Source organism: Oncorhynchus masou, chromosome 29 (assembly GCF_036934945.1).
Source record: "Oncorhynchus masou masou isolate Uvic2021 chromosome 29, UVic_Omas_1.1, whole genome shotgun sequence".
NCBI lineage: Eukaryota > Metazoa > Chordata > Actinopteri > Salmoniformes > Salmonidae > Oncorhynchus > Oncorhynchus masou.
In genome coordinates, this window is record NC_088240.1 from 88,223,356 (window position 1) to 88,250,738 (window position 27,383).

Consider the following 27,383-nt stretch of genomic DNA (forward strand, 5'->3'; position numbering starts at 1 on the left):
GGTGCGTGTGGGATACACTATAAAGGGAATAGGGTGCATGTGGGATACACTATAAAGGGAATAGAGTGCATGTGGGATACACTATAAAGGGAATATGGTGCATGTGGGATACACTATGAAGGGAATAGGGTGCCATGTGGGATACACTATAAAGGGAATAGGGTGCCATGCTTACACTTAAAGGAATGTGTCCCAAATGGCATACACTATAAAGGGAATAGGGTGCATGTGGGATACACTATAAAGGGAATAGGGTGCATGTGGGATAAAGGGAATAGGGTATAAAGGGAATAGGGTGCATGTGGGATACACTATAAAGGGAATAGGGTGCATGTGGGATACACTATAAAGGGAATAGGGAGCCTATGTGGGATACACTATAAAGGGAATAGGGTGCATGTGGGATACACTATAAAGGGAATAGAGTGCTATGTGGGATACACTATAAAGGGAATAGGGTGCATGTGGGATACACTATAAAGGGAATAGGGTGCATGTGGGATACACTATAAATGTGGGAATAGGGTGCATGTGGGATACACTATAAAGGGAATAGGGTGCATGTGGGATACACTATAAAGGGAATAGGGTGGCTATGTATATAAAGGCATACACTATAAAGGGAATAGGGTGCATGTGGGATACACTATAAAGGGAATAGGGTGCATGTGGGATACACTATAAAGGGAATAGGGTGCATGTGGGATACACTATAAAGGGAATAGGGTGCATGTGGGATACACTATAAAGGGAATAGGGTGCATGTGGATACACTATAAAGGGAATAGGGTGCTATGTGGGATACACTATAAAGGGAATAGGGTGCCATGTGGGATACACTATAAAGGGAATAGGGTGCCATGTGGGATACACTATAAAGGGAATAGGGTGCCATGTGGGATACACTATAAAGGGAATAGGGTGCCATGTGGGATACACTATAAAATAGGGAATAGAATAGGGTGCATGTGGGATACACTATAAAGGGAATAGGGTGCATGTGGGATACACTATAAAGGGAATAGGGTGCATGTGGGATACACTATAAAGGGAATAGGGTGCCATGTGGGATACACTATAAAGGGAATAGGGTGCCATGTGGGATACATCCATCGCTCAGTGTTGGGTAGGGTTCGTACTTGCCTTCTCTCCCTGAGCCAAACCTCTGAGTGCTGCTATTGATTCCCCCTCAGCACAGATTCACTCATTACCAGAAAGTACACGTCACAAAACAAACAAATAAACAAAGTCCAACTGGAACATTGTGTTACCATCTACTTAACGAGAGAAGAGATTGTCAACAAAGAAGATTGATGATTTGGTTTGAGGTCTGTCCTGTTCGCTAACGAGCAGACTGATTCTTAACCCGTAAGGCATTGCAATTCTGCTTCTTTGGAATGTGTCCCAAATGGCACCCTATTCCCTATAGTGCACTACCGTTCACCCAAGCTCTCATTAAAAGTATTTTTAATGTGTTATTTTGAATAACCAGACCTCTGTGACTTGCCTAGTTAAATAAAGGTAAAATAAAATAAAAATAAAAATATTGTCAGAGATGACTGCTGGTATATTGTCAGAGATGACTACTGGTATATTGTCAGAGATGACTACTGGTATATTGTCAGAGATGACTACTGGTATATTGTCAGAGATGACTACTGGTATATTGTCAGAGATGACTACTGGTATATTGTCAGAGACGACTACTGGTATATTGTCAGAGACGACTACTGGTATATTGTCAGAGACGACTACTGGTATATTGTCAGAGACAACTACTGGTATATTGTCAGAGACGACTACTGGTATATTGTCAGAGATGACTACTGGTATATTGTCAGAGATGACTACTGGTATATTGTCAGAAATGACTACTGGTATATTGTCAGAGATGACTACTGGTATATTGTCAGAGATGACTACTGGTATATTGTCAGAGATGACTACTGGTATATTGTCAGAGACAACTACTGGTATATTGTCAGAGACGACTACTGGTATATTGTCAGAGATGACTACTGGTATAATGTCAGAAATGCATAGCTGGGATGCTTGTTGTATAATGGGAAAGTACATCTGGTTTGACGTGAGTGTTTGGATGAAGTCATGGCTATTGTATGATAGATTTGCATGCACATGCTACAGTAATAATAATAATTGTACACTTACAATTTTACTTACGTATTCATTCCACATGAGCTTTCTCTTCCAAGTAACTTCACTTGTAGGGAGAATATGAATAAATAGCAATGCCCATTGTACATAGAGATATAGATGAATAACATCAACGTACAGTTTCTCCTGCAATTTGCATGCAAATCCATTTTTATCTTCTGGAGTGCCTCTTTCTCTCCTTCCCTGATTAAGTGGAAGATATGGTCTGTGTCCTCAACTAATCTCTCCCTGGTCAAGTTCTAGTGGCAGTAACAGGGGCTGTGGGCCTATCTGTGCTGTGTTCAGTGAAGTAAAGGCAGACCAGAGACTGTGTCCCAAATAGCACCCTATTCCCTATGTAGCGTACTACTTCTGACCAAAGCCCTATGGACACTGGTCAGAAGTAATGCACTATAAATTGGAATAGGGTGCCATTTGGGACATAGAGAAGTTGACTGACCGTTGGTTAATAGAATAGAGTCCATGTCCCCAGGCCATTCACTGATCCTGCAGACTGCCTCAGCATGAAAACAGTAAGGAGGACGACCTCAGCTCTTATTGTAGTTAACTGTGAGTAATATTTATCATGTAAGAGATATTTCCAGCATGGCTAGACATGCAAAATGATGGTAACTTTCCTAATATTCCCAGGAATTCTGGTTGAAGGATTCTGGACTTCCGGCTTCTGTCCTCCTGAATCCAGAACCTTTCCAACTGGGATTTCAGGAAAACCTGAGGATTATACAAGCCCAAGCATTGCTCAGCCCATAGCCTATTCTTTCCTTTACTGTGGTCTCCTTTTAGGCCCCTTTTTTCTCCACTTCCTGTCTGAATGACATGCCCAATATAAACTGCCTGGAGCTCAGGCCCTGATGCCAGGATATGCATATAATTGGTATCATTGGGAAGAAAACACTTTGACGTTTGTAGAAATTATAAAATAATGTAGGAGAATATAACACAATAGCTATGGTAGGAGAAAATCCAAAGAAGAACGAACCCGGAACTTTTTTCTTTTGGAGAGACCATCCTCGTAGAAATGCAAGAGTAAGGCCATATTGAAAATTTGCTCCCTGGATGCAATTCCTCTGGCTTCCACCGGGTGTCAGCAGTCTATGTTCAAGGTTTCAGGCTTGTAACTTCAAAAACAATTAAGAAATATCAATTTTAGCAGAAGGACACAGTTTTGGAAATTCGTGTTAGCGTGCACTATAAAGACAATACACACCTGTTAAAATCAGTTTCCTAATGAACATACTTCTTTCTGTAATAAATATTATAGTTCTATTATATTTTAGGGTATCTGAGGAGTAAATAGAAACATATTTTGACTTGTGGAAACAAAGTTTAGGGTGTAGATTTTCGGATTCCTTTCTCTGCATGTTGAACGAATGGATTACTCAAATCGATGGCACCAACAAAACACTTTTTGGGATATAAAGAAGGACTTTATCTAACAAAACAATACTTGATGTCTTAGCTGGGACCATTCGGATGACAAATCAGAGGAAGATTTTCAAAGAGTAAGTGAATATTTCATTGTTATTTGTGAATGTATGAAACCTGTGACGGTGGATAAATATTTTGAGTGGGGCGCCGTCCTCAAACAATCGCATGGCATGTTTTCACTGTAAAAGTTACTGTAAATCAGTGCAGTGGGTAGTAGTGTTTATTATGGATTACTGCTGGCCCATCCTACAGCTCAGTGGGTAGTAGTGTTTATTATGGAGGGACTGCTGGCCCATCCTACAGCTGGCCCATCCTACAGCTGGGGTAGTAGTGTTTATTATGGATACTGCTGGCCCATCCTACAGCTCAGTGGGTAGTAGTGTTTATTATGGATACTGCTGGCCCATCCTACAGCTCAGTGGGTAGTAGTGTTTATTATGGATACTGCTGGCCCATCCTACAGCTCAGTGGGTAGTAGTGTTTATTATGGAGACTGCTGGCCCATCCTACAGCTCAGTGGGTAGTAGTGTTTATTATGGATACTGCTGGCCCATCCTACAGCTCAGTGGGTAGTAGTGTTTATTATGGATACTGCTGGCCCATCCTACAGCTCAGTGGGTAGTAGTGTTTATTATGGATACTGCTGGCCCATCCTACAGCTCAGTGGGTAGTAGTGTTTATTATGGATACTGCTGGCCCATCCTACAGCTCAGTGGGTAGTAGTGTTTATTATGGATACTGCTGGCCCATCCTACAGCTCAGTGGGTAGTAGTGTTTATTATGGATACTGCTGGCCCATCCTACAGCTCAGTGGGTAGTAGTGTTTATTATGGATACTGCTGGCCCATCCTACAGCTCAGTGGGTAGTAGTGTTTATTATGGAGACTGCTGGCCCATCCTACAGCTCAGTGGGTAGTAGTGTTTATTATGGAGACTGCTGGCCCATCCTACAGCTCAGTGGGTAGTAGTGTTTATTATGGAGACTGCTGGCCCATCCTACAGCTCAGTGGGTAGTAGTGTTTATTATGGAGACTGCTGGCCCATCCTACAGCTCAGTGGGTAGTAGTGTTTATTATGGATACTGCTGGCCCATCCTACAGCTCAGTGGGTAGTAGTGTTTATTATGGAGACTGCTGGCCCATCCTACAGCTCAGTGGGTAGTAGTGTTTATTATGGAGACTGCTGGCCCATCCTACAGCTCAGTGGGTAGTAGTGTTTATTATGGAGACTGCTGGCCCATCCTACAGCTCAGTGGGTAGTAGTGTTTATTATGGAGACTGCTGGCCCATCCTACAGCTCAGTGGGTAGTAGTGTTTATTATGGAGACTGCTGGCCCATCCTACAGCTCAGTGGGTAGTAGTGTTTATTATGGAGACTGCTGGCCCATCCTACAGCTCAGTGGGTAGTAGTGTTTATTATGGAGACTGCTGGCCCATCCTACAGCTCAGTGGGTAGTAGTGTTTATTATGGATACTGCTGGCCCATCCTACAGCTCAGTGGGTAGTAGTGTTTATTATGGAGACTGCTGGCCCATCCTACAGCTCAGAGGATATTAGTGGACACCCTAGTGGCTCAGCGGTCTAAGCCACTGCATCTCAGTGCTAGAGACGTCACTACAGACAACCTGGTTCAAATCCAGGCTTTATCCCAGCTGTTGGTGATTGGGAGACCCAACGGTGGTGCACAATTGGCCCAGTGTGATCTGGGTTTCACCAGTGCAGGCAGTCATTGTCAATAAGAATTAGTTCTTAACTGACTTTCCCAGTTTTAAATAAAAGTTACAAAGAAAATGAAGTGTTTTTATGGCCACTCCTCAGACTGGGGTCAGTTCAGGGTTATCTGGAAAGAACAGACACAAGAGATGTAATGTAGTACCAGCAGCACACGAGGTGTGTGTGTACAGTATGTTTCTCTTTTTAATGGAATATTTATAGGAGACTCATTTCAGGATGTCTTGGTACTACTGAACTAAATGTGCCACTAGAGCAGAGTGCTTCATACTGTAGAGAAATACATGATGGGAAGCAGAACCTGCTAATGAACTAAGCCTCTTGCTGAATCTAGCCCCATCCCATAATGAAATATTCATTGGCTGGTTTAGGCATCCTATTCCCTATAGTGCACCGCTTTTGGCCAGGTTCCAATTAAGACGCAGTAGTTGTTATGATCTCATAGAAGACGGCTTGGTCTGCTCAGCTGGTAGTAGTGTTTATAATGGATACAGCTGGCCCATCCTACAGCTCAGTGGGTAGTAGTGTTTATAATGGATACTGCTGGCCCATCCTACAGCTCAGTGGGTAGTAGTGTTTATAATGGATACAGCTGGCCCATCCTACAGCTCAGTGGGTAGTAGTGTTTATAATGGATACAGCTGGCCCATCCTACAGCTCAGTGGGTAGTAGTGTTTATAATGGATACAGCTGGCCCATCCTACAGCTCAGTGGGTAGTAGTGTTTATAATGGATACAGCTGGTCCATCCTACAGCTCAGTGGGTAGTAGTGTTTATAATGGATACAGCTGGTCCATCCTACAGCTCAGCGGGTAGTAGTGTTTATAATGGATACAGCTGGCCCATCCTACAGCTCAGTGGGTAGTAGTGTTTATAATGGATACAGCTGGCCCATCCTACAGCTCAGTGGGTAGTAGTGTTTATAATGGATACAGCTGGCCCATCCTACAGCTCAGTGGGTAGTAGTGTTTATAATGGATACATCTGGCCCATCCTACAGCTCAGTGGGTAGTAGTGTTTATTATGGATACTGCTGGCCCATCCTACAGCTCAGTGGGTAGTAGTGTTTATAATGGATACAGCTGGCCCATCCTACAGCTCAGTGGGTAGTAGTGTTTATTATGGATACTGCTGGCCCATCCTACAGCTCAGCGGGTAGTAGTGTTTATAATGGATACAGCTGGCCCATCCTACAGCTCAGTGGGTAGTAGTGTTTATAATGGATACAGCTGGCCCATCCTACAGCTCAGTGGGTAGTAGTGTTTATAATGGATACTGCTGGCCCATCCTACAGCTCAGTGGGTAGTAGTGTTTATAATGGATACTGCTGGCCCATCCTACAGCTCAGTGGGTAGTAGTGTTTATAATGGATACAGCTGGCCCATCCTACAGCTCAGTGGGTAGTAGTGTTTATTATGGATACTGCTGGCCCATCCTACAGCTCAGTGGGTAGTAGTGTTTATTATGGATACTGCTGGCCCATCCTACAGCTCAGTGGGTAGTAGTGTTTATTATGGATACTGCTGGCCCATCCTACAGCTCAGTGGGTAGTAGTGTTTATTATGGAGACTGCTGGCCCATCCTACAGCTCAGTGGGTAGTAGTGTTTATTATGGATACTGCTGGCCCATCCTACAGCTCAGTGGGTAGTTGTGTTTATTATTATGGATACTGCTGGCCCATCCTACAGCTCAGTGGGTAGTAGTGTTTATTATGGAGACTGCTGGCCCATCCTACAGCTCAGTGGGTAGTAGTGTTTATTATGGATACTGCTGGCCCATCCTACAGCTCAGTGGGTAGTAGTGTTTATTATGGATACTGCTGGCCCATCCTACAGCTCAGTGGGTAGTAGTGTTTATTATGGATACAGCTGGCCCATCCTACAGCTCAGTGGGTAGTAGTGTTTATTATGGATACTGCTGGCCCATCCTACAGCTCAGTGGGTAGTAGTGTTTATTATGGATACTGCTGGCCCATCCTACAGCTCAGTGGGTAGTAGTGTTTATAATGGATACTGCTGGCCCATCCTACAGCTCAGTGGGTAGTAGTGTTTATTATGGATACTGCTGGCCCATCCTACAGCTCAGTGGGTAGTAGTGTTTATTATGGATACTGCTGGCCCATCCTACAGCTCAGTGGGTAGTAGTGTTTATTATGGATACTGCTGGCCCATCCTACAGCTTAGTGGGTAGTAGTGTTTATTATGGATACTGCTGGCCCATCCTACAGCTCAGTGGGTAGTAGTGTTTATTATGGATACTGCTGGCCCATCCTACAGCTCAGTGGGTAGTAGTGTTTATTATGGATACTGCTGGCCCATCCTACAGCTTAGTGGGTAGTAGTGTTTATTATGGATACTGCTGGCCCATCCTACAGCTCAGTGGGTAGTAGTGTGTTTATTATGGATACTGCTGGCCCATCCTACAGCTCAGTGGGTAGTAGTGTTTATTATGGATACTGCTGGCCCATCCTACAGCTCAGTGGGTAGTAGTGTTTATTATGGATACTGCTGGCCCATCCTACAGCTCAGTGGGTAGTAGTGTTTATTATGGATACTGCTGGCCCATCCTACAGCTCAGTGGGTAGTAGTGTTTATAATGGATACTGCTGGCCCATCCTACAGCTCAGTGGGTAGTAGTGTTTATTATGGATACTGCTGGCCCATCCTACAGCTCAGTGGGTAGTAGTGTTTATTATGGATACTGCTGGCCCATCCTACAGCTCAGTGGGTAGTAGTGTTTATTATGGATACTGCTGGCCCATCCTACAGCTCAGTGGGTAGTAGTGTTTATTATGGATACTGCTGGCCCATCCTACAGCTCAGTGGGTAGTAGTGTTTATTATGGATACTGCTGGCCCATCCTACAGCTCAGTGGGTAGTAGTGTTTATTATGGATACTGCTGGCCCATCCTACAGCTCAGTGGGTAGTAGTGTTTATTATGGATACAGCTGGCCCATCCTACAGCTCAGTGGGTAGTAGTGTTTATTATGGATACTGCTGGCCCATCCTACAGCTCAGTGGGTAGTAGTGTTTATTATGGATACTGCTGGCCCATCCTACAGCTCAGTGGGTAGTAGTGTTTATTATGGATACTGCTGGCCCATCCTACAGCTCAGTGGGTAGTAGTGTTTATTATGGATACTGCTGGCCCATCCTACAGCTCAGTGGGTAGTAGTGTTTATTATGGATACTGCTGGCCCATCCTACAGCTCAGTGGGTAGTAGTGTTTATTATGGATACTGCTGGCCCATCCTACAGCTCAGTGGGTAGTAGTGTTTATTATGGATACTGCTGGCCCATCCTACAGCTCAGTGGGTAGTAGTGTTTATTATGGATACTGCTGGCCCATCCTACAGCTCAGTGGGTAGTAGTGTTTATTATGGATACTGCTGGCCCATCCTACAGCTCAGTGGGTAGTAGTGTTTATTATGGAGACTGCTGGCCCATCCTACAGCTCAGTGGGTAGTAGTGTTTATTATGGATACTGCTGGCCCATCCTACAGCTCAGTGGGTAGTAGTGTTTATTATGGATACTGCTGGTCCATCCTACAGCTCAGTGGGTAGTAGTGTTTATTATGGATACTGCTGGCCCATCCTACAGCTCAGTGGGTAGTAGTGTTTATTATGGATACTGCTGGCCCATCCTACAGCTCAGTGGGTAGTAGTGTTTATTATGGATACTGCTCAGACTGGGGTCAGGGCAGGGTTATCTGGAAAGAACAGACACAAGATATTTAATTTTAATGTAATTTTAGTCACATCTGCACAAGAGGTGTCTGTGGGTAGTATGTGTTTATTATGGATACTGCTCAGACTGGGTGTCAGGGTGGGTTATCTGGAAAGAACAGACACAAGATATGTGTAATTTGTGTGTGTGTGTGTGCATTAGTGTGTGTGTTGTGTGTGTGTGTGTGTGTGTCTGCACAAGAGGTGTCTGTGTGTGTGTGTGTGTGTGCATTAGTGTGTGTGTGTGTGCATTAGTGTGTGTGTGTGTGCGTGTGCGTGTGTGTGTGCGTGTGTGTGTGTGTGTGTGTGTGTGTGTGTGTGTGTGTGTGTGTGTGTGTGTGTGTGTGTGTGTGTGTGTGTGTGTGTGTGTGTGTTCTTGCACATCATACAAGGTATGTGTCTGGGTCTTGGGAGTTGTCTACTGTCGTAGCCAGTACCAGTATGCAGTGTTTTAGTGTGTGTGTGTGTGTTGAACGTAGCTCTGTGTGCATGTTTCTCCTCATAAAGAGCTGAGTGACTGATGTGTCCACAGCTGTATGCTGTGCTGTGGATTATCATAATGACGTGAGGGTGGGAGTAGTGTTCTGTGGAGCTGAACGCAGCACACAAAGCCCTGGGAAGTACGTGTGAAATTAAAGGGGAGACTGTACAATACTGGGCTGTGAGGCACACATACACAGAGCTGGGAAGGGAAGACATTCTGACTAATAGGATTTGAACAGCTTGTCTTTGCTCTGTGGCCTGGCGGCATGGCATCCATTCTGGAAACACACACACATGCTCACAGGCATGCACAGACACACACACACACACACACGCTCACACTCACAGGCACGGGCATGGGCACTCTCCTTCCTCTCAATGACTTGCATAACTTGGACGATCAGTTCTGGCCCTGCACAACACAGAATGTCAACCCGCCCCAAGCTTTTGGACTTCCAAATGTCTTCTTCTCCTGTTTCCTACGTAATAATAGTTTCCGGGACACTCAAGACCTAAATATGTAGTTACAAACAAACAAGAAGCCTATTACAGTTTTTACAATCACTTTGGCACTAATTTCAGAATCTTGTTGTCATTTTTCAAAAGTCTAGACACAAAACTCAAAACGGTCATCACTTGTAACACAGGCTGTCCAATGTTCAAAACATTGCATTGTGCATTCATATCTTTAGAAACTTTGCACTTGCAGAATCATTGGTTCAAATAACTCATTTATCATGAAATACCATAGTAACATTCATTTAAATCCCCCCACACAAGATACCAATAGTTTCACTGTGTAGTTGTTTATACAATCATTACATATTGTAGTACAAAATATGTGACACGTTTCATTATGCTACTACACGTAAATATATCACTGTAAAAGTACTAGTAGAGAGAATACTACAGACACAGTGGAATCATTGAACAAAATCTGACATTTATTGATGAAATGCAATAAAATCACAACATAGGTTTCTTTGAATCAATTCAAAAATAATTAGTTACAGAAATAAAAAATACAGTAAAACGTCAACTGCAGTGTTCCTCACCTGGCTTACTGTAAAACATCACTGCAGTGTTCCTCACATGGCTTACTGTAAAACATCACTGCAGTGTTCCTCACCTGGCTTACTGTAAAACATCACTGCAGTGTTCCTCACCTGGCTTACTGTAAAACATCACTGCAGTGTTCCTCACCTGGCTTACTGTAAAACATCAACTGCAGTGTTCCTCACCTGGCTTACTGTAAAACATCACTGCAGTGTTCCTCACCTGGCTTACTGTAAAACATCAACTGCAGTGTTCCTCACCTGGCTTACTGTAAAAAGCAAAACAAAGGATTGATTACTGTACTTCTATATTTACATCAACTCTGCTTTGTGGATTTGGCCACAGGTTTTCATCCACATCACAATGGATGTTTTCATGAGCCAAACATCTTGGGAAGAATCTTCAGGGCATGGTGATGTCATTGCATGCGTCATCCATGGCCTGGAGAAGGGCGGCTTGTTCATGAGGGCGCCTATCATATACCTCCCACCTCCATGTGGAGAAAAATTCCTCAATCGTGTTAAGGAAAGGAGAGTATGGGGGTAAGTACAGGATGGTAAATTGTGGATGGGCCTGAAACCAGGCTTGCACCATTTGAGCATGGTGGAACCTGACATTATCCCACACAATGACATAGGTCATGTCATCAGCTCTACAGACCTGATTTAGCTCATCAAGGAAGGTTATATTCGAACAGCAAATCATGTGGCTGCCTGCAACTCAATATGTAGATTATTGGATGTTGTTCGACCAAACATTAGAACAGGCAAGATGAGTAATCTAAGCAACTTTGACACACATGGTGATTCCAGCATCTCAGAAACAGCTGCCCTCCTGGGATTTTTATGCACTACATTCTCTAGAGTTGACAGTGAGTGGCATTTCTGTGGGCAAAAACACCTTGTTAATGAGAGAGGTCAGAGGAGAAAGTCCAGACTCACTCAAGCTAACAGAAAGGCCACAAATGCTCAAATAACAGCTGTTTAAAACAGTGGTGTACAGAATGGTACCTCTTAATGTACAACACCGTAAATAATTCAGGCTGTTGTGGAGGCAAAAGGGGGTCCTACCCAGTACTAGATAGGTGTACCTAATAAAGTGGCCGGTGAGTATACAGTAACGTCAAATCTGAAAACATGGTCTGGAAAAGTGGTACATGGGACCATAGAAACAGTGTCTGATAAAGAATGATGATGAAACATTACATCCATAGATAATGTCGTCCAATTGGTTCATGTTCCACGGTAATTGGTTCTCGTTATCCTAAAACTTTCATGATCTAAACATGGAATGTTGTTAGGCAGTTGCCATAAAACTATGCATTAAGAGTAATGCAAAAGTCACTTATCATTTTGAGCAGTTGTATCAACTGATAGTTAGATCTTTACAATGAAATGAACAGACAGTCATCTCAGATGTAATGTGTGAATTGCATTTTGAAATGGTAATACTTTGATGTTTAGTTGTGTCATTTTGAACAGGTGATTTTAGTTCAATGAACAAATGATCGTATCTTTATGTGTATTGTATCCAAGCAATTGGAAAAAGTGTTAGAGTTTTGAAAAATGTGCATTTTGATCATTGGTTGTGAGTTTTGTGTCTAGAGTTGTGAAAAATGACACCAAGGTCCCGAAATTAGTGCCAAAGTGATTGTAAAAAACTGTAATTCCACTGACAAACACAGCTAGTTATTGACTAGTCCCTTGAAATTCCTCTCAAATGGAGCAGTTTATTTTCACAATGGTGCACTTTCACCAAAGAAACACACAACAAATGATAAAAACCCCACCATGAATTGATTTTCTAGCTGAGTTGGTATATTCACATTGACCAATCTGTTTATCAGATCACGTTCAGAGACATTGTTTATAATAAAATCAAAGCATATATCTAGGAATAACGTCCTGTAATCTGGAAATGTCTGCACACAAGGACGCAGCAACGTCAATGTTGCTTGTAAACACATTAAAGCAATGGGTTAAGATGAAGCACATATCAGACGTCCACAACAGCAGTGGAAATATAATCTGATTTAGAGCATCGACTGGACCGGCAGTGAGAGAGTCAAGCAGCAGATTGACAATGTATGGCCTTGTCTTCCCCGGTCCTTCCTGTAGCAGACAGAGAACAGCCCAGTATACAGCAACGTGAGGCTACGGGGAAGGAGAAAGTCATTGGGCATAGCTTCAGTATCCAGGGAGCAAATGAAAATGCAACAATCATCATTGGAAAGCGTGTGAGTCATTACCTGAGAAATGACTAGGAGGTCAGGACCAGTAGAAAGATCAACTCACACACATTGAGATCCTCTCTCAATCTCACTCTCTCTGTCAACCTGTGTTCCAATCCTGTGTTCATTCATTCCCTAGATGGGCCCTGGTCAACAGTAGAACACTAGGGAATAGGTTGCCATTTGGTACGGGCTCTATATGTTCTAGAGTCATTTTCACATTGCACAAGGATCTTTCACTGATTGTTAGGAGTCATTACTTTCACTGGGTGAGACCTGTCACCCTTATCTAATTAAAAATCATTTTGCCTTAATGATTTCTTTAAGCCAATGTGCTTTTGCATATTGATATCACAACACTGAGACATCGTGTAGGGGATATATTTATTCATAAATTCTCTGCATGGGGGATGCTTTTCTCAATGATTATATTCATATATTCAAATGTTACTTTTTTCCCCACAATGCATTGGGGATGCCAGATTGGTTCTTATTTTGTGGCCATCCACAGGTTTGCTAATATGTTTTACACATTGCTCACGGAAGACATTCATTTCAATAGACAATGTAGTGATTGAAAACCTTCATGGTGTTCTTCCAGGTCAGTACTAAATGAGCTGGACACAGTGTGAACACAGAGAGGCTGTAGGTGGAGCAGAGAGCTGGACACAGTGGGAACACAGAGAGGCTGTAGGTGGAGCAGAGAGCTGGACACAGTGTGAACACAGAGAGGCTGTAGGTGGAGCAGAGAGCTGGACGGCCAACCGTAACAGGCGGTGGGAGAGAGTGTGAACACAGAGAGGCTTTGGAGAGAAAACAGAGAGGCGTTACAAAAGATGTCAGAAGGTTGAATTCAGTGTGAACACAGAGAGGCTGTAGGTGGAGCAGAGAGCTGGACACAGTGTGAACACAGAGAGGCTGTAGGTGGAGCACTTTTCACTTTTCATTTTTTAAATTTATGAGCACATTTTTGTAGACTAGTAGACTACTGACACTTGAAGGTAGCTTTAAAGATTATACAATCTTGGTTTGGTCATTCATAATTTAAAATGTTTAATAAATGTATTCAATTTATTAATACATTAATTTATGAATAAATTTAATTCTATCCAATTACATTGGATTTTGAATCAGTTTTAGCAGTGGTGTAAAGTACTTAAGTAAAAATACTTTAAAGTGCTACTTTAGTAAGATCATTTTCTGGAGTATCTGTAATTTAATTGACTATTTATATATTTGGCAACTTTTAGTACACTACATAAACAAAATAATGTACTTTTTACTCCATACATTTCCCTGATACCCAAAAGTACTCGTTACATTTTGACAGGAAAATGGTCCAATTCACACACTTCAAGTGAACATCCCTGGTCATCCCTACTGCCTCTGATCTGGCAGACTCACTAAACACACATGCTTTGATTGTAAATGATGTCTTGGAGTGTTGAAGTGTTGGAGTGTTGAAGTGTGCCCCTGTCTATCCGGCAATGCAATTGTTCTGTCTGGTTTGCTTAATAGAAGGAATTTGAAATTATTTATACTTTTACTTAAGTATATTTAAAACCAAATACTTTTAGACTTTTACACAAGTAATATTTTACTGTGTGACTTTCACTTTTTCTTGAGTCATTTTCTATTAAGTTGTCTTTACTTTTACTCAAGTATTACTATTGAGTACTTTTTCCACCACTGAGTTTTAGCCAGTTCTATTGGATGCTGTTGTAAATGGTGTGTTTCCTGTTTTACAGAGCCTCTCCTGGATGACTTCCTGCTGACATACCTGGTGTTCATGTCAACCAGTGATCTGTGTCAGGCTCTCCTGGGACAATATCCTTCTACTTCAGGCTGTGGTGGTCACCTGTATAATATAGTGCACCACCCTTACCTCTAGACTACAGAACCTTACCTCTAAACTACAGTACACCACCCGTATCCCTAGACTAAAGTACACTACCCTTACCTCTAGACTACAGAACCTTACCTCTAAACTACAGTACACCACCCTTACCTCTTGACTACAGTACCTTACCTCTAAACTACAGTACACCACCCTTAACTCTAGACTACAGTACCTTACCTCTAAACTACAGTACACCACCCGTATCCCTAGACTACAGTACACCACTCTTACCTCTAGACTACAGTACCTTACCTCCAGACTACAGTACCTTACCTCTAGAATACAGTACACCACCCTTACCTCTAGACTATAGTACACCACCCTTACCTCTAGACTACAGTACCTTACCTCTAAACTACAGTACAAAACCGTACCTCTAGACTACAGTACCTTACCTCTAAACTACAGTTCACCACCCTTACCTCTAGACTACAGTACCTTACCTCTAGACTACAGTACCTTACATCTAGACTACAGTACACCACCCTTACCTCTAGACTACAGTACCTTACCTCTAGACTACAGTACCTTACCTCTAGAATACAGTACACCGCCTATACCTCTAGACTACAGTACCTTACCTCTAGACTACAGACTTACCCTCTAGCAGTACCTTACCAGTACCTTACCTCTACCTTACCTCTAGACTACAGTACACAAGCCTCACCTCTAAACTACAGTACCTTACCTCCAGACTACATTACACAGCCCTTACCTCCAGACTACATTACACAACCCTTACCTCTAGACTACAGTATACCACCCTTACCTCTAGACAACAGTACCTCACCTCTAGACTACAGTACCTTACCTTACCTCTAGACTACAGTACACAACCCTTACATCTAGGCTACAGTACCAAACCTATAGGCTACAGTACACAACCCTTACCTCTAGACTACAGTACCTTACATCTAGGCTACAGTACCAAACCTCTAGGCTACAGTACACAACCCTTACCTCTAGACTACAGTACCTTGCATCTAGGCTACAGTACCAAACCTCCAGGCTACAGTACACAACCCTTACCTCTAGACTACAGTACCTTGCATCTAGGCTACAGTACCAAACCTCCAGGCTACAGTACACAACCCTTACCTCTAGACTACAGTACCAAACCTCTAGGCTACAGTACACAACCCTTACCTCTAGACTACAGTACCTTACCTCTAGACTACAGTACCTTACCTCTAGACTACAGTATACCACTCTTACCTCTAGACTACAGTACACCACCCACCTCTAAATTTACTGACTGTACTACACACACACACACACACACACACACACACACTACAGTATACCACTCTTACCTCTAGACTACAGTACACCACCCACCTCTAAATTTACTGACTGTACTACACACACACACACACACACACACACACACACACACACACACACCTCACCCTTAAACCCACATACACCTCCAACTTGGAACAATTAAAAATAGCGGTGTTGATCCTGTTGGCCAAGCTAATGTCAGTACACACAAAGCCTACTGAGAGTCTCTCCTGCTGTGCTGATGCCTTAACTCACGAAGCCCACCTATTGTTCAAAGAGACACCACCGGGGGAAAGAGGAAGGGAAGGAGGTTCTGGACAGGAAACGGCAGGTCCTGCACCTCGTGACACAGTGGACAACACTGTACAGGGACTTCCTACGAGAAGACGAGCATGTTAAACTCTTCATGAAGGTATGCCGGAGCGAGGGAGGAGAAGAAGAAGGGATATTATAGCCTGTTTCCAGATCTGTTGTGCTTTCTCTCAAACTCCTCTAGTCATTTATAAGGAGTTGGCAAGACAAATGTGGGGCCAGGCTAAGGATATGGGACAGTGAGATGACCCTAAAATAAGTGATATCATGATGATACGGGAGGGTGAAAACAGACATTCGATGTTGTCTTTGTGTTTTAGACATTGTATCGTTTCCTCCTGGATGACCTGTATGAGTATCCAACTCTAGAGAAGGAGCAGAAGGACCTGCAGAAACTCCTGCGGCTGCATCGCAGACAGTGAGTGGCCATAGAAATTGAATAATAGAATAATATGATGAATTAGTTACACTACATGACCAAAAGTATGTGGCCACCTGCTCGTCGAACATCTCATTACAGAATCATGGGCATTAATATGGAGTTGCCACCCCCCCCCCCTTTTGCTGCTATAAAAGCCTCTAGGCTTTCCACTAGATGTCGGAACATAGCTGCGGGGACTTGCTTCCATTCAGCCACATGATCATTAGTGAGGTCGGGCACTGATGTTGAGTGATTAGGGCTGGCTCACAGTCGGCATTCCAATTCTTCTGAAAGGTGTTCGATGGGTTGAAGTCAGGGCTCTGTGCAGGCCAGTCAAGTTCTTCCACACCGATCTCGACAACCCATTTCTGTTTGGACCTCGCTTCGTACAGGGGGGCATTGTCATGTTGAAACAGGAAAGGGCCTTCCCCAAATCGTTGCCACAAAGTTGGAAGCACAGTATCGTCTAGAATGTAATTCTATAATGTAGCGTTAAGATTATCCTTCATTGGAACTAAGTGGCCTAGCCTGAACCACGCAAAACAGCCCCATACCATTATTCATCCTCCACCAAACTTTACAGTTGACACTATGCATTCGGGCAGGTAGCGTTCTCCTGGAATCCGCCAAATCCAGATTAGTCTGTCGGACTGCCAGATGGTGAAGCTTGATTCATCACTCCAGAGAACGTGTTTCCACTTCTCCAGAGTCCAATGGCGGCAAGCTTTTCAACACTCCAGCCAATGCTTGGCATTACACATGGTGATGTTAGGCTTGTGTGCAGCTGCTTGGCCATGATAACCCATTTCATGAAGCTCCCGACGACCAGTTCTTGTGCTGACATTGCTTCCAGAGGCAGTTCGGAACTCAGTGGTGAGTGTTGCATTCGAGGACAGACAATTTTTAAGAGCTACTGTCATGGCCATCGAAAGAAGTGGACCAAAGTGCAGCGTGGTGAGCGTACATTTTCCTTTTATTTAAAATGTCACCAACAAACGAAGAAACAACCGTGACGCTTACAGGGCTATAGTGCCTCTAACAAAAGTCAACTTCTCACAATGACAGAAGGGAAAAAGGCTGCCTAAGTATGATTCCCAATCAGAGACAACGATAGACAGCTGTCCCTGATTGAGAACCATACCCGGCCAAAACATAAATACAAAAACATAGAAAACAGAACATAGAATGCCCACCCAAATCACACCCTGACCAGACCAAATAGAGACATAAAAAGGCTCTCTAAGGTCAGGGCGTGACAGCTACGCGTTCTGTGAGGTTGTGTGGCCTACCACTTCGCGGCTAAGCCGTTGTTGCTCCTAGATGTTTCCACTTCACAATAACAGCAAGTTATTGCAAGCAAGTCAACAGCAGTTGACCAGGGCAGCTCTAGCAGGGCACAAATTTTAACTAACTGACTTATGGTGGCATCCTATGACGGCCCCATGTTGCGCTCTTCAGTAAGGTATTTCTACTGCCAATGTTTGTCTATGGAAATGGCTGTGTGCTCAGTTGTGTACACTTGTCAGCAACAGGTGTGGCTGAAATAGCTGAATGCACTAATTTCAAGGGGTGTCCACATACTTTTGTATATATAGTGTATTTATGTGTAATGTATGCGTGGATTATTTCTCCTAAGTGTGTATTCTGAACATGTAACTGGTAAACAGGAAATGTGACTTTGTGTGCATGTCAAATTGCACCCTTTTCCCTGTATAGTGCACTAATTTTGACCAAAGCCCTATAGGCCTATCACCCTACTCCCTATTGGCCTGTAAAGGGGTTGTGTTGTTGTACTGTTTGGTGAGTGTGTTGTTGTACTGTTTGGGGAGTGTGTTGTACTGTTTGGGGCTGCGTTTGTTGTACTGTTTGGGGCTGCGTTGTTGTACTGTTTGGGTCTGCGTTGTTGTACTGTTTTGGGCTGCGTTGTTGTACTGTTTTGGGCTATGTTGTTGTGCTGTTTGGGGCTGTGTTGTTGTGCTGTTAGGGGCTGTGTTGTTTTCCTGTTTGGGGCTGTTTTGTTGTGCTGTTTGGGGCTGTGTTGTTGTCCCGTTTGGGGCTATGTTGTTGTCCAGTTTGGGGCTGTGTTGTGCTGTTTGGGGCTGTGTTATTGTGATGTTTGGGGCTGTGTTGTTGTGCTGTTTGGGGCTGTGTTGTTGTGCTGTTTGGGGCTGTGTTGTTTTCCTGTTTGGGGCTGTGTTGTTGTCCCGTTTGGGGCTATGTTGTTGTCCAGTTTGGGGCTGTGTTGTGCTGTTTGGTGCTGTGCTATTGTGATGTTTGGGGCTGTTTTGTTGTGCTGTTTGGGGCTGTGTTGTTGTCCCGTTTGGGGCTATGTTGTTCTCCAGTTTGGGGCTGTGTTGTTGTCCAGTTTGGGGCTGTGTTGTTGTGCTGTTTGGAGCTGTGTTGTTGTCCCTGTTTTGGGCTGTGTTGTTGTCCCTGTTTTGGGCTGTGTTGTTGTCCTGTTTGGGGCTGTGTCGTTGTCCTGTTTGGGGCTGTGTCGTTGTCCCGTTTGGGTATGTGGGACAGAGACAGAGGGAGAGGAACTCAGAGACACGTAGGAAGAATATCTGGGAAAGCACAAGCTGTGACAGAGAGGCCTGTTGTTCCATTTCTACTGTTGGTTCTCTTATTGCCAATAGCGTTGAGGATTCCTTCCTGGTTGACAAACGCACACATCCAAGAACACCCAGAATATAGAACATGGTGTCCATTGAGTGGGACACATCCCATGTCAACCCTCCTCCCTCCTCCCTTCCTTCTCCTCACCTCCTCCCTCCCAACCAAATTCACATAGAAATGTGAGTTATAGATCTGTTATTATAATTGAAAGCAAGTCTAAGGGGTGGTAAATCATTTCTATGCTTCCCGTTCATGAGATTAGTTTTCGCGTCTTACTTTCGGTTACGTACACCAGCTTCAAACAGCTGAAAATACAATATTTTTGGTTATTGAAATATATTTCACAACGGTTTAGATGGTACGATGATTCTCTACATTCTCTCTCTATACATCGCTTATTTTGTCACATAAACTGAAATTGGGGAAACTATTTGAATGTTAGCAACCAGGAAATGGTGGACCGATTTCTACATATTGCACCTTTAATCAGGACCATGACTCATGTCACCTAACCTTGACTAATCTAGTTGATTGATGTAAAATCACAGTACTACCAGGTTACTAGTTGATTGAAACTGTTCAAAACGAGTGTGTGTATTTTTTTGGTCGTTCTTGTCTCATGGTCTAATTGTTTGATTTTGTTTCTCTCTCCAGTACATTGGAGGAGTATTCACCCCACAGAAAGGTAAGAGGCCAAACTACATGAGATGACTATTCACCCCACAGAAATGTAAGAGGCCAAACTGCATGCAATTAGTATTCACCCTACAGAAAGGTAAGAGGCCAAACTACATGAGATGACTATTCACCCCACAGAAAGGTAAGAGGCCAAACTGCATGCAATTAGTATTCACCCCACAGAAAGGTAAGAGGCCAAACTGCATGCAATTAGTATTCACCCCACAGAAAGGTAAGAGGCCAAACTGCATGCAATTAGTATTCACCCCACAGAAAGGTAAGAGGCCAAACTGCATGCAATTAGTATTCACCCCACAGAAAGGTAAGAGGCCAAACTGCATGCAATTAGTATTCACCCTACAGAAATGTAAGAGGCCAAACTACATGAGATGACTATTCACCCCACAGAAAGGTAAGAGGCCAAACTGCATGCAATTAGTATTCACCCTACAGAAAGGTAAGAGGCCAAACTACATGAGAGGTAATGGAGATATTATATGACTCACAGGGGGCTGCTGAGGGGAGGACAGCGAATGGAATAGCATCAAACACATGGAAACCATGGAAACCATGTGTTGGATGTTTTTTATTTTTTATTTTATTTTATTTTATTTAACCAGGTAGGCTAGTTGAGAACAAGTTCTCATTTACAACTGCGACCTGGCCAAGATAAAGCAAACTGTGCGACACAAACAACAACAAAGAGTTACACATAGAATAAACAAGTGTACAGTCAATAACACAATAGAAAAAAAGCAAGTCTATATACAGTGTGTGCAAATGGCGTGAGGAGGTAAGGCAATAAATAGGCCATATTAGCGAAATAATTACAATTTAGCAGATTAACACTGTACTTGATACCATTCCACTTATTCCACTCCAGCCATTACCACGAGCCCATCCTCCCTAATTAAGGTGTCACCAACCTCCTGTGGTAAAAGTGCGTCATTGTTGGACAGGGTTTCCCAGCTGGTGGCCCATGGGCCATTTTATGTGGCCCCCAAGTTTTCTGAGTTAAAACTCCAGCAAATCAGCTGGTTTCTCATTTTGTAAACCTGTTAGAAAGTGTTTCCATGCATAATAGAGAGAAATACATTTATGTGATTGAATACAAATGTAAACCAGGTTTGAAATGATGTTTTAGTAAAATATTATATCTGTTTGGGCTTCTTGCGGTCAATTTGCAGTCTACAAATGATTTGTAATCATGTTCTGGCCCCCTGATCATCCCGTCAAGAAAACAATGGGCCCGTGGCTGAATCTAGTTGAGGATCCCTGTTGTAGGGATGTGTTTACATTTGAATAGCCAGGTTTCCTTATAGCCTATTTGCAACAGTTTGTGTCATTAAATACTATTGTCCTCTTGTTTCCTGTAGAAACCACAAGAGTCCAAAAGAGTTAGAATGTTTTCTCACACAGTATGAATGTGTTCTGAATTCTCTGTATGTCCCTGCATTTAGAGCAAAGCTCTTTCCCATCAGCTGAGCCTGAAAGAGAACGTGCTCCTGACCAGAGGAACACAAAGGGAGACCAGGGAAGGTGAGTCGATCCTAAAATCTGCTTGCGTCCCAAATGGAACCCTATTCCCTACATAGTGCACCACTTTTGAGCAGGGCCCTATGGCCATTTGGGATGCAACACCCCTGTCTTTGTATTTCTTCTTCCTACATTCCTCCCAGAATGCATTGTTTCCACAGTTTGTGTCAGCTGATGACGTTCTGTATAGAGCATCTCAGAGCCATTCTTTTTAAGGTAGCAAGCACTGTGAGGAGACAGAGTAACAATGGGAATCCTTGAGGCTGGGCAGAATGAGACTTTTATGAACAATGAAATTCTCAATGCTTTCATGTTCAATGATGTCAGTACATGAGGTGATGCATGTGAATTATGACATCATTGAACATGAAAGCATTGGGGATTTCATTGTTCAGAAAAGTCTCAGTCTGTCCAGCCTCTTCACACACATCACCTCATGTACCACTTTATGTAGCAGGTTAGCCATTTGAGAACACCCATGAGTTGACCATTCAAATTGCTATGGTCAGTAGTTCCAACTCCATTCTATTCATTCTACTTCTATGGGATAAACAGTGTTCTCTTTCTCTCTGTCTCTGGTTCCTTCCTTCCTCTCCCTCTCTCCCTCCCTCCTCAGTGTTGTGTCATGTGTACGTAAGCATGGACTCATATCTGAGTGTGAGAAGCCTGGCCAGTGTTGTGGCCCAGGGGCTGCTGCAGGAGGTGGCTGAGAGACTGGATGTCCCCCTGGAGGAGCTGGTCCTGCTGGCTGTCACCTACCCTGGAGGTATCTAATCTAACCCTACCCTAACCATACCTAATACAACACAACACACTGGAGGAGCTGGTCCTGCTGACTGTCACCTACCCTGGAGGTATCTAATCTAACCATACCTAATACAACACAACACACTGGGGGAGCTGGTCCTGCTGACTGTCACCTTCCCTGGAGGTATCTAATCTAACCCTAACCTAACCATACACAACACACTGGAGGAAATGGTCCTGTTGGCTGTCACCTACCGTGGAGGTAACTAATCTAGTCTAACACTAACCTGATCATACACAACACACTGGAGGAGCTGGTCCCGCTGGTTGTCACCTACCATGGAGGTATCTAATCTAACCCTAACCTAACCATACACAACACACTGGAGGAGCTGGTCCCACTGGTTGTCACCTACCATGGAGGTATCTAATCTAACCCTAACCTAACCATACACAAGACACTGGGGGAGCTGGTCCTGCTGGTTGTCACCCACCGTGGAGGTATCTAATCTAACCCTAACCTAACCATACACAACACACTGGGGGAGCTGGTCCTGCTGGTTGTCACCCACCGTGGAGGTATCTAATCTAACCCTAACCTAACCATACACAAGACACTGGGGGAGCTGGTCCTGCTGGTTGTCACCTACCGTGGAGGTATCTAATCTAACCCTAACCTAACCATACACAAGACACTGGGGGAGCTGGTCCTGCTGGTTGTCACCCACCGTCACCCCTAACCTAACCATACACAAGACACTGGGGGAGCTGGTCCTGCTAATCTAACCTAACCCTAACCTAACCATACACAAGACACTGGGGGAGCTGGTCCTGCTGGTTGTCACCTACCGTGGAGGTATCTAATCTAACCCTAACCTAACCATACACAAGACACTGGAGGAGCTGGTCCTGCTGGTTGTCACCCACCGTGGAGGTATCTAATCTAACCCTAACCTAACCATACACAAGACACTGGGGGAGCTGGTCCTGCTGGTTGTCACCCACCGTGGAGGTATCTAATCTAACCCTAACCTAACCATACACAAGACACTGGGGGAGCTGGTCCTGCTGGTTGTCACCTACCGTGGAGGTAACTACACAACTTAACACACATGGATTCACCAGAGTTTCAATGGTCTGTCTGTCTGACCGCCTACTTGTCGAAATCATATCAAATCAAACGTTTTTTGGTCACATACACAGATTTGCAGATGTTACCACAAGTGCAGCGAAATGCTTGTGTTTCTAGCTCCAACTGTGCAGTAGTACCTAGCAATACAAAACATACTAGCAATACAAAACAATACACACACACACAATCCAGAAAAATACAGAAAACTTAAGAAATATCAGAACAGGCAATGTTGTATTTGAGATTCTTCAAAGTAACCACCCTTTGCCTTGATGACAGCCCTGCACACTCTTAGCAACCAGGTTCATGAGGTTGTCACCTGGAATGCCTTCCAATGAACAGTTGTCTTGTTAAAAGTTCATTTCTGGAATGTCTTTCCTTCTTAATGTGTTTGAGCCAATCAGTTATGTTGTGACAAGGTAGGGGTGGTATACAGAAGATAGTCCTATTTGGTAAAATACCAAGTCCATATTATGGCAAGAACATCTCAAATAAGCAAAGAGAAATGACAGCCATCCTTACTTTAAGACATTTAGGTCAGTCAATGCGGAACATTTCAAGAACTTCAAGAAAGCTTCTTCAAGTGCAGTCGCAAAACCATCAAGCGCTATGATGAAACTGTCTCACACAGGAACACAGGAAAGGAAGAATCCGAGTTAACTCTGCTGCAGAGGATAAGTTCATTAGAGTTAACTGCACCTCAGATTGCAGCCCAAATAAGTACTTCACAGAGTTCAAGTAACAAACATCTCAACATCAACTGTTCAGAGGAGACTGAGTGAATCAGTCCTTCATGGTCGAATTGCTGCAAGCAAACCACTACTAAAATACACCAATAAGAAGAGACTTGCGTGGGCCAAGAAACACGGGCAATGGACCAGAGATTGTTCATGCAGTACAGCACCAACTCTACACTGACTCATGTAGAACAGAACCCCCCCCTACACTGACTGACACATGTAGAACAGAACAAACCCTACACTGACTGACTACAGTAGAACAGAACCAACCCTACACTGACTGACTACAGTAGAACAGAACCAACCCTACACTGACTACAGTAGAACAGAACCAACCCTACACTGACTGACACATGTAGAGCAGAACCAACCCTACACTGACTACAGTAGAACAGAACCAACCCTACACTGACTGACTACAGTAGAACAGAACCAACCTTACACTGACTGACACATGTAGAACAGAACCAACCCTACACTGACTGACACATGTAGAACAGAACCAACCCTACACTGACTGACTACAGTAGAACAGAACCAACCCTACACTGACTCATGTAGAACAGAACCCCCCCTACACTGACTGACACATGTAGAACAGAACCAACCCTACACTGACTGACTACAGTAGAACAGAACCAACCCTACACTGACTGACTACAGAAGAACAGAACCAACCCTACACTGACTACTGTAGAACAGAACCAACCCTACACTGACTGACTACAGTAGAACAGAACCAACCCTACACTGACTACAGTAGAACAGAACCAACCCTACACTGACTACAGTAGAACAGAACCAACCCTACACTGACTGACTACTGTAGAACAGAACCAACTCTACACTGACTGACACATGTAGAACAGAACCAACCCTACACTGACTGACTACAGTAGAACAGAACCAACCCTACACTGACTCATGTAGAACAGAACCCCCCCTACACTGACTGACACATGTAGAACAGAACCAACCCTACACTGACTGACTACAGTAGAACAGAACCAACCCTACACTGACTGACTACAGTAGAACAGAACCAACCCTACACTGACTACAGTAGAACAGAACCAACCCTACACTGACTGACTACAGTAGAACAGAACCAACCCTACACTGACTACAGTAGAACAGAACCAACCCTACACTGACTGACTACAGTAGAACAGAACCAACCCTACACTGACTACAGTAGAACAGAACCAACCCTACACTGACTGACTACTGTAGAACAGAACCAACTCTACACTGACTGACTACAGTAGAACAGAACCAACCCTACACTGACTGACTACTGTAGAACAGAACCAACACTACACTGACTGACTACAGTAGAACAGAACCAACCCTACACTGACTGACTACAGTAGAACAGAACCAACCCTACACTGACTGACTACTGTAGAACAGAACCAACCCTACACTGACTGACTACTGTAGAACAGAACCAACCCTACACTGACTGACTACTGTAGAACAGAACCAACCCTACACTGACTGACTACAGTAGAACAGAACCAACCCTACACTGACTGACTACTGTAGAACAGAACCAACCCTACACTGACTGACTCCTGTAGAACAGAACCAACCCTACACTGACTGACTACAGTAGAACAGAACCAACCCTACACTGACTGACTACTGTAGAACAGAACCAACCCTACACTGACTGACTACTGTAGAACAGAACCAACCCTACACTGACTGACTACTGTAGAAAAGAACCAACCCTACACTGACTGACTACTGTAGAACAGAACCAACCCTACACTGACTGACTACAGTAGAACAGAACCAACCCTACACTGACTGACTACAGTAGAACAGAACCAACCCTACACTGACTACAGTAGAACAGAAAACAGAACCAACCCTACACTGACTGACTACAGTAGAACAGAACCAACCCTACACTGACTACAGTAGAACAGAACCAACCCTACACTGACTACAGTAGAACAGAACCAACCCTACACTGACTGACTACAGTAGAACAGAACCAACCCTACACTGACTACAGTAGAACAGAACCAACCCTACACTGACTGACTACTGTAGAACAGAACCAACCCTACACTGACTGACACATGTAGAACAGAACCAACACTACACTGACTGACGACAGTAGAACAGAACCAACCCTACACTGACTACAGTAGAACAGAACCAACCCTACACTGACTGACTCCTGTAGAACGGAACCAACCCTACACTGACTGACTACAGTAGAACAGAACCAACCCTACACTGACTGACTACTGTAGAACAGAACCAACCCTACACTGACTGACTACTGTAGAACAGAACCAACCCTACACTGACTGACTACTGTAGAACAGAACCAACCCTACACTGACTGACTACTGTAGAACAGAACCAACCCTACACTGACTGACTACAGTAGAACAGAACCAACCCTACACTGACTGACTACAGTAGAACAGAACCAACCCTACACTGACTACAATAGAACAGAAAACAGAACCAACCCTACACTGACTGACTACAGTAGAACAGAACCAACCCTACACTGACTACAGTAGAACAGAACCAACCCTACACTGACTACAGTAGAACAGAACCAACCCTACACTGACTGACTACAGTAGAACAGAACCAACCCTACACTGACTACAGTAGAACAGAACCAACCCTACACTGACTGACTACTGTAGAACAGAACCAACCCTACACTGACTGACACATGTAGAACAGAACCAACCCTACACTGACTGACTACAGTAGAACAGAACCAACCCTACACTGACTGACTACTGTAGAACAGAACCAACCCTACACTGACTGACTACTGTAGAACAGAACCAACCCTACACTGACTGACTACAGTAGAACAGAACCAACCCTACACTGACTGACTACAGTAGAACAGAACCAACCCTACACTGACTGACTACTGTAGAACAGAACCAACCCTACACTGACTGACTACTGTAGAACAGAACCAACCCTACACTGACTGACTACAGTAGAACAGAACCAACCCTACACTGACTGACTACTGCAGAACAGAACCAACCCTACACTGACTGACTACTGTAGAACAGAACCAACCCTACACTGACTGACTACAGTAGAACAGAACCAACCCTACACTGACTGACTACAGTAGAACAGAACCAACCCTACACTGACTGACTACTGTAGAACAGAACCAACCCTAC

General features: G+C 43.8%; 1 protein-coding gene across 1 annotated transcript in view; it reads left to right on the forward strand.

The window, feature by feature from the left end:
• The window catches only part of LOC135520921 (rap guanine nucleotide exchange factor 5-like), an 82,336-nt gene that overhangs the window by 41,996 nt on the left and 12,957 nt on the right, over positions 1-27,383 (forward strand). Inside the window, 6 exon segments of the mRNA XM_064946770.1 lie at positions 14,578-14,656; positions 16,278-16,425; positions 16,646-16,743; positions 20,017-20,047; positions 21,501-21,579; positions 22,193-22,342. Coding sequence (XP_064802842.1) covers positions 14,578-14,656; positions 16,278-16,425; positions 16,646-16,743; positions 20,017-20,047; positions 21,501-21,579; positions 22,193-22,342 — 585 coding nt within the window.